We start from the raw sequence: 7,078 nt of genomic DNA, 5'->3' as shown, positions 1-7,078 counted from the left end.
GCAGATCCTCTGCTCCAGCAGGGTGGGTGGGGGTGAGGTGGACATTGGCAGCCCCGCAGGGAGGGGCCGGGGGAAGGGCCTCCCGGGGAAACCCACCCTCTGCCAGTCCCTAGCCGGATTTGTGGAGAACAGAGAAGGTTCTCGGCTGCAGAGGTTGCGGCAGCATGAGGCCCACAGAAGGGGGTTGGGGGGGTCGGTCAGAACTGGACAGGGGGGAGGGGCGCAGAATGGAGGCGCCGTCCCGCCCCCGCAGGTGGAGCGCGCAGGCGCACTCCCTGCGCGTTCCCTTTCGCCTCGGCGCCTCCATCCCTGATCCTTTGCCGCAGCGTCAGCGCCTACGCCTCTCTTCCTCCAGGTTCTCTTTCTCCTCCGCCTCCTTAGCTCCCTCCGCCTCCGCCGACGCGGCGCCGGGAGCCCGCGCAGAGCCCCGGGCCACACGGTGCCATGCTGCCTCGGCAGCGGCGCTGAAGGATGGCAACGCCCGTCCCTCCGCCCTCCCCGCGGCACCTGCGGCTGCTGCGGCTGCTGCTCTCCGGCCTCATCCTCGGCGCGGCCCTGCGCGGTGCCGCCGCCGGCCGCCCGGGTGAGCGAGAGCGCTGGGCGCAGGCCGCGGGGCGCCCAGGGCGGGGTTCGGGCCGCGCGGCGCCGCCGTCACTCTCTCCCGGGCCCGCAGGCCCCGCAGGCCCCGCAGGCCTGGTTCGCCTTGCGCGGGCTGCGGTAAACATCCATCGGGCCGCCGAAGGCCTCCGCTAGATGGGGTTTCTCCCGGGCTCCTGGCGGCGAACCCCGAGTTCAGGCGCTTCTCTTTGTCTCAGTCCGTGAGCCCATCTGTGTCCGTGTCTCTGGAGGGCTCTCTGCGGGGACCCGCGCCAGCAGTCCGTCCTGTGCGCGTTCCTATTGTGGGGGCCTGGCCCTGGGTGCCTGGCTACCTACCCGTGTCTGTCCTGGGGTTGGTTGGGGTCGCAGGGCTGATATGCCTATCCCCATATCCCCAGAGGTGTTGGTCACATGCCTTGCTTGGTTGCCATGGCAAGGTCTGAAGGTTCCTGGGGTACTTGACAGCTTGTCCCAGGCTTAGGGTCTTGTTCTGGCTTCCATGGGGGCAGGAGGTGCTTCCTGTCTCAAGCTTCCTCCCATGCCCTCTTCCCCGGAGGATCCCGCCTTCCTGTCTTCTGTGCTAGGGGCTGAGGGGCACCGAGGTTCCAGGCAGTGAAGGTCTGCAGGGACCCGGGGCTTCCAGGGGGTTGAGCTGGGACACTGTATCCATACATTTACTCAGTTCTCCTGGCAGCTCCACAGGGAGGTACTGTTCTTAGCCTCTTTTACAGACAAGGAAATTGTGGCACAGAGAAGTTAAATGACTGGTATGTGGTGCTACTGGGATGCTGACCTGGGCAGTGTGGTTCTGGATGTGCGGCCAGAGCAGAGCAGGCTTCCTCCTGGGCATAGCACCCCTGGATGGGAGGCTGGCATGACCAGGAGAGGTGCCCCAGGAACCCTGAGGGCCGGAGCCTGGCTTGCCAAGGACAGCAGAGGCCGCCCCCTGAGAGCCTGGCTCCAGGGCCTGCCGGGTGGGGCCTCCTGAGGAAATGGACTGTAGCCGCAGTGCTCAGCCCCTGGGGCGTGCAGGTGCCAGGTCAGGTGTAAAATGGCTTTATGATCACCCAGATGTGGGCTGGGGTGCCAGCCACTCTCCAGCTGCCACTGTTCCTGGAAACTCCTGCACCCTGAGGCTGGAGTGGGGACTTTCCCAGGACTAAACCGGCAGCAGCCACATTCTCCTGGTCCGGGGGTGGCGCAGGCGAGGGGGGAGTGTAGGGAGGCCCCTGCCACCCAGACGCTGGAGCCAGCTTTGGACCTCAGGCCCCCACCCGTGACCTGGGTGCATTCTGGGTTCTCAGCACCAGGGGCAGGGAGTACCTGGCTCCCCAGGCACCCAGCTGGTGGGTGGGGTCCAGACAGACATGCTGGCACAGGCTTAATGTTTACCCAGGCCCAGCTCACTGATACTGGCACCTGCTGACCCAGGATGGGCGCCTCTGCCCACCTGCCAGGGGCTGCTGGTACTTCCTGTAGGGGATGCCTACAGCAAGGATGCTGTGTCAGGTTACCACGGAAACCAAGCCAGGCCAGTCAAGGTCTGGAGAAGGACAGAGCTGGGCATTCTCAGATCCTCCATGTCACGCTGGGTCCCAGTGGCCCTTCTGCAGTGTGTGTAGGGGGCTGGGCTGACAGGAAGGGTCCTGGTCCTCCAGAGACACCCCTAACACAGCCTCCGCAAGTAGAATTGACCAGCCTGCTGGGTACCACCCTGGATCTGCTGCCCACTGACTGGGTCTCTAGACATTCCTTAGCTTTGAGCTAAGGGGGGAAGACGCAACTGAGGGGAAACTGAGGCAGGGAGGGCCACTGCCCTCCACCCCCAGCATCAGGATAGGAGCTATTGGCTATATGTATAGGACACCTATATGTATAGGCCCCAAATTAAGAACTGGGCCTCCCCAGAGTCCCAGGTGCTCCCCAGGCCCTGGCCATGGTGGTTGCCGGAGTGACCCCAGCTGGGTTTCTGTATCCAAAGCAAGTGAAACAGGCCAGTTCCATCCCAGGTCTCCCCAGCCCCAGCAGCCCCTTTGTGTCCTGGGCGACAAGCCAGAGGTTAGACCTAGGGAGAGAGACTTCCAGGCTGGGCCCTGGCTCTGTCATGTCTTCCAGCTCTGCTCTCTAGGGTGGTAGGATGGCATGTCGGGGTTTGGAAGGACAGCCATGATGTGTGTGTGTGTGTGAGGGGGTAGCCAGCATTCTTTGCTGCCCCTGAGCCAGAGAGAGAAACCTGAGCCCCACCCTCCGGGGCTCCCAGTCTGGACAGAGGCTTCTTTGGGGCATGCTGCTACCAGGGGCTGCACTTGGAGGGCTGCACAGCCCTGCCCAAGAGAGCTCTGGAGAGTCAGTTTATGTGCGGAGGGCTGGCCCAGGCCTGGAGAGTGGACTCCTGGGAGTGGGTGGGGCAGGGGCGTTCCCATAAGTCTTTGGACTGTTTGTCTTCCTGGTCCTGATTCCTGGCGGTTGGGAGGAAGGGCCTGCCCAGAACAATGGCCAGAGCCAGGCCTGGCCAGCTTTGGCGGGGAGGGGCCGGGTGGCTGCGACAGTACTGCTTCTGTGCAGGGCTGTGACCTTGCTCTGCCTCTGCTTCCTTCCCAGATGTGGCCGCCTGTCCTGGGAGCCTGGACTGTGCCTTGAAGAGACGGGCACGGTGCCCCCCAGGTGCACATGTCTGTGGGCCCTGCCTTCAGCCCTTCCAGGAGGACCACCAAGGGCTCTGTGTGCCCAGGATGCGCCAGTCTCCGGGTACATACGAGAGAGCAGGATAGCCTTCCTCTCTTCCCTGCCCTGATACATTTGACTCCCAGCCTCAGCTCCCAGGTCCTCTGAGCTCTGCAGGATGCCAGGGAAGTTTATGTCACTCTCCAGGTGGCCTGGTGACCCTTTCCAGATGGCACTGGCCCAGAGCCTGGTGGTGGGCTGAGTCCCAGGGCAAAGGATGTCGGGACTGAAATGCTGGGGTGATCCTGGAAGAGGCAGGGTCAGAGTTCCCCAGGCCTGGTTCCCCAGAAAGTCTGCCCCAAACCCCTCAGGCACCCACTTCCCCACCCCCTGGGCTGCCCTTGCTCTTTGTCCAGCATGCCCTCTCTCCATTGCTCACTCATCCACTCCATGTGCACCTGGGGTGTCCCACCCGCTGACCAGAGCCCAGATGCTGAGTGACTTTTAGTGTGATGGGTGGAGCATTTCGGAGGGCTGTGGGGCTGCTGTGAGTCTGGTCCAGGGGGCGGGGCTTCCTGGAGGACCGTGTTCCTGGCAGTGAGTGGGATGGGCACAGAGAAGTGCAGGCCTGCTGCAGAGGCAGCACTCAGCTCTTTCCGTGCTGTGTGCAGGTGTCTTCCTGGAGCCTGGCTGGCCTGCGGAGCTCACTGCAGGGACAAGGGGGGACCCAGCCACTAGCCCTACCCGGACAACTGCCCGCCCTTCTCATGATCTGGTAGAGGTGGGGGGACAGAATGGGGCTTCTCCCCACTGCCCCTCTTGACAGAGAAGGTGATGGGGTGAGGTGATGTGTTGTCCCAATGCTCTGCCCATCCCTTTGTTGGTAACAGTGGGGTATGGGGCATGCTTGCCCTTCTCCTGGCCTTTGAATGTGCTCCTAGCGTCACCCCCACTTTTCCTGGGAATGCTGCTGCTCACACTGAGGTCTCTCATTTGTCACCATCGCAACCCAGGATGGCCAGGGGCTGCAGGCTGGTTCCTGGTCCTCACGCCACCAGTGCCTGGGAGGAGCCTGGACGGAGGAGTGAGGCCCAGGCCCAGGGACTGGCTCCAGGATGGGTCTCTCTGTCTCTGGAGGCCACCTGCAGCTGGTGTTGCCAGGGAGGGGCTGGGGGGGGCCACTCCACCTTATGGCCCCTCATCGTCCACAGGGCACGGCCCCCCCCAGCCCAGACTGGAAGATGAGATTGACTTCCTGGCCCAGGAGCTAGCGGGGCAGGAGGCAGGGCGCTGGGGGGTCACGGCCCTGCCCCAGCCTGAGGCGCCCCATCGGCTCCTGGAGCCTGGTGAGACCTGGCCCCATTCCCCTGCCTGACCTGTCTCCCCAGCTCCCTGACGCCTGCCTGGTCCTGCTCTTATAACTTGCTTTCTTTCTGCAGCAGCCACCCTGGGGCTCTCAGAGCGAGGCCAGGGCCCGGACTTGGGCCTCCACTCCACTCAGGGAGTCCCTGCGCCCACGCCCCGCACCACCTTGGGCTCCCTGGTGTCATCTGGCCCCGTTCATATGTCCCCCCTGAAGGCCCAGGGCGGGCGTGGTGACGGCCTCACCCTCGGTAGGTCTGAGTTGGCGGGGTGGTAGGGTCCTGCCTGGAAGCCCGCCCTCACCGCGCCCCTCCCCGCAGTGTTCATCGTGGCATGCTCCGTGGCTGGCGTGGCCGCCCTCGCTGTGGCCGCTCTCTGCTGGTACAGGTGAGCGTGGGGCCGGCAGGAGGGCGGGCGGTCAGGCCCGTGGCCACCACGGGTCTCAGGCTCTGCTCCTGCAGGCTGCAGCGAGACATCCGCCTGACCCAGAAGGCCGACTACGCAGCCCCGCAGGCGCCGGGCTCCCCAGCAACTCCCGGGATCTCGGTGCGTGGCCCCGCCCCTGCCCAGGCGCATCCTCCGTAGCTGTCCCCCGCCACGCCTTGACCCTCCCTCCTCCTCCCCCAGCAGCCCGGGGACCAGCGGCTGGCGCACAGCGCCGAGATGTACCACTACCAGCACCAGAGACAGCAGATGCGGTGCCTGGAGCGGTGAGCTGCCCCACCGGACGGCCCACCCACTCGGGCTCCTTCGCCCCCACCCCAGGCCCCTTCACCCCCACTCCTGGGCCCCGCCGAACCCATCCTGGCTCGGGCGGAAGTGTGCTGAGTGCCCACTTCTAGTCTGGACTCCTGGCACCTGGAAGGTGTAGGAGGACCCAGCGATCCTGTCCTTCCCCCCAGGCATAAAGAGCCGCCCAAGGAGGTGGACTCAGCCTCCTCGGATGAAGAGAATGAAGATGGCGACTTCACGGTGTACGAGTGCCCGGGCCTGGCCCCGGTGAGTGCCGTGGGGGGCGGGGGCTTACCAGCTCCTGGGGGATTTCTCCCCAGGTGGGCGCCCTGCCCCCACCTGGCTGCCCTGCTGTCTGTCCCTCTGCCTGGGCTTGCCTAACGCCTGCCTTCTTAGACCGGAGAGATGGAGGTGCGGAACCCGCTGTTCGACCATTCCTCGCTGTCGGCTCCTCTGCCACCCCCACCGCAGTGACCCAAAGGCGGAGGCTCCTCTTGAGGACCCTGCGGCCCCGGGTGGGAGGGCAGGTACTGGCTTTTCCCAATAAAGACACCGTGTTCTGACACTGTGCTGTGCTTGTGGCTGGGCCCTGGGCGCCAGCCAGGAAGCTGGGAACCCCTTTGTGGTGTACAGGGGACCTTCTGTTTCTCCTTGAACCTGTGCTCTTGAGTCTTGACTCCCAAAGGAGGGTATGGGGGAGAATCCTAGAGACCAGGCATGACGGGGGATGCTGGAGAAAAGCCAATTAAAGTATATTTCAAACCTGGGCCCTGGTGTGCTGGAGACTGGCCCCCGAGCCCTGTTTTTGAACATGAGTGGGGGCCTGAGGCTCCCAACCACAACCCCAGAGAGAGGGGGCACCTCTGCACTGTTTGGAAAAACCCTCCCTGCCTTGTGGACAAGGGAGGCTTTAGTCTCCTGCAGATCGAGCGACCACCCTCCACCCTCCTCCTCCATGCCTCACCCCTACCCACACTGCCCCAAGTGGGGTAGAGGAGGGGTGCAGTGCAGGGCCAGGCTGGTCTGGAGTTAATGCCACCCCCTGAAAGACCATCCCATATGTGATAAAAGGGTGGGGTGCCCACAGACACCTGGCATTGGGCACCCAACGCCTCTATTCCTTCCTGTTATCCACTTGGGCCGGAAGGCAGGGAGAAACAGGTTGCAGGCCGTGGGCGTGGCTGTTCCAGGGACCAGACATACATGGGGCAGGCTGCCACACAGAAGGACCTGAGGGACACAGGCAGGTACACCAGGGTGGGCTGGGGCAAGAGAGGTGGTGGGGACCCCAAATGTCAGGAGCAGGGTCTTGGCCCACCCCAACCCCCTCTCCACTGAGGAGCAAGAGGGTTAGAGAAGGTGACATTCAGCTGAAAGCCAGGTGTGGGGGGGTCATGCTTCGCTGTCAAAGGTGCTGAGACAGCCTGGGAAAGGGGTTTCTGGGGGTGAGGGGTCAGACCCATGTATCCTGCCAAGGCTGGAGACGGGGAAGCACTGGGTTCAGAAGCCCCTCAGTGGTTCCTGAGGGTGGGGTTCCAGAGAATGCTGGATCTTTGGCTCGCAGATGATGGGGCAGCCCTGAACGGGACAGTCACCTGAGGAGAGACGGGGCGGGGCTGGGCGGGCCTGGGCATCAGGGTTGGCCCTTGCTTGCATCTAATGACTTGTCCTAAAGCAGCACATTTCTGGGGCCAGAGCCTACCCAGGCTGGAAAGTCACTCCT

General features: G+C 64.0%; 1 protein-coding gene across 5 annotated transcripts; it reads left to right on the top strand.

Moving 5' to 3' along the window:
• Positions 1–258: 258 nt before the first annotated feature.
• Positions 259–5,923, top strand: NPDC1 (neural proliferation, differentiation and control 1). Of its 5 annotated transcripts, none has more exons than XM_033123876.1 (9): positions 260–583; positions 3,199–3,345; positions 4,473–4,607; positions 4,704–4,874; positions 4,944–5,010; positions 5,085–5,169; positions 5,251–5,333; positions 5,526–5,622; positions 5,752–5,923. In XM_033123876.1, exons 1-9 carry the CDS (start codon positions 472–474, stop codon positions 5,827–5,829), a joined length of 975 nt encoding a protein of 324 aa, XP_032979767.1. In that variant the 5' UTR covers positions 260–471; the 3' UTR covers positions 5,830–5,923. The 5 variants fall into 5 exon arrangements, with proteins under 5 accessions (XP_032979769.1, XP_032979767.1, XP_032979768.1 ...); XM_033123877.1 differs by having other exon boundaries at positions 261–583; positions 5,254–5,333; XM_033123874.1 differs by having other exon boundaries at positions 262–583; positions 4,701–4,874.
• The last annotated feature ends 1,155 nt before the right edge of the window (positions 5,924–7,078 follow it).

This window comes from Rhinolophus ferrumequinum, chromosome 12, assembly GCF_004115265.2.
Source record: "Rhinolophus ferrumequinum isolate MPI-CBG mRhiFer1 chromosome 12, mRhiFer1_v1.p, whole genome shotgun sequence".
NCBI lineage: Eukaryota > Metazoa > Chordata > Mammalia > Chiroptera > Rhinolophidae > Rhinolophus > Rhinolophus ferrumequinum.
This window is presented reverse-complemented; position numbering and strand designations above follow the sequence as displayed.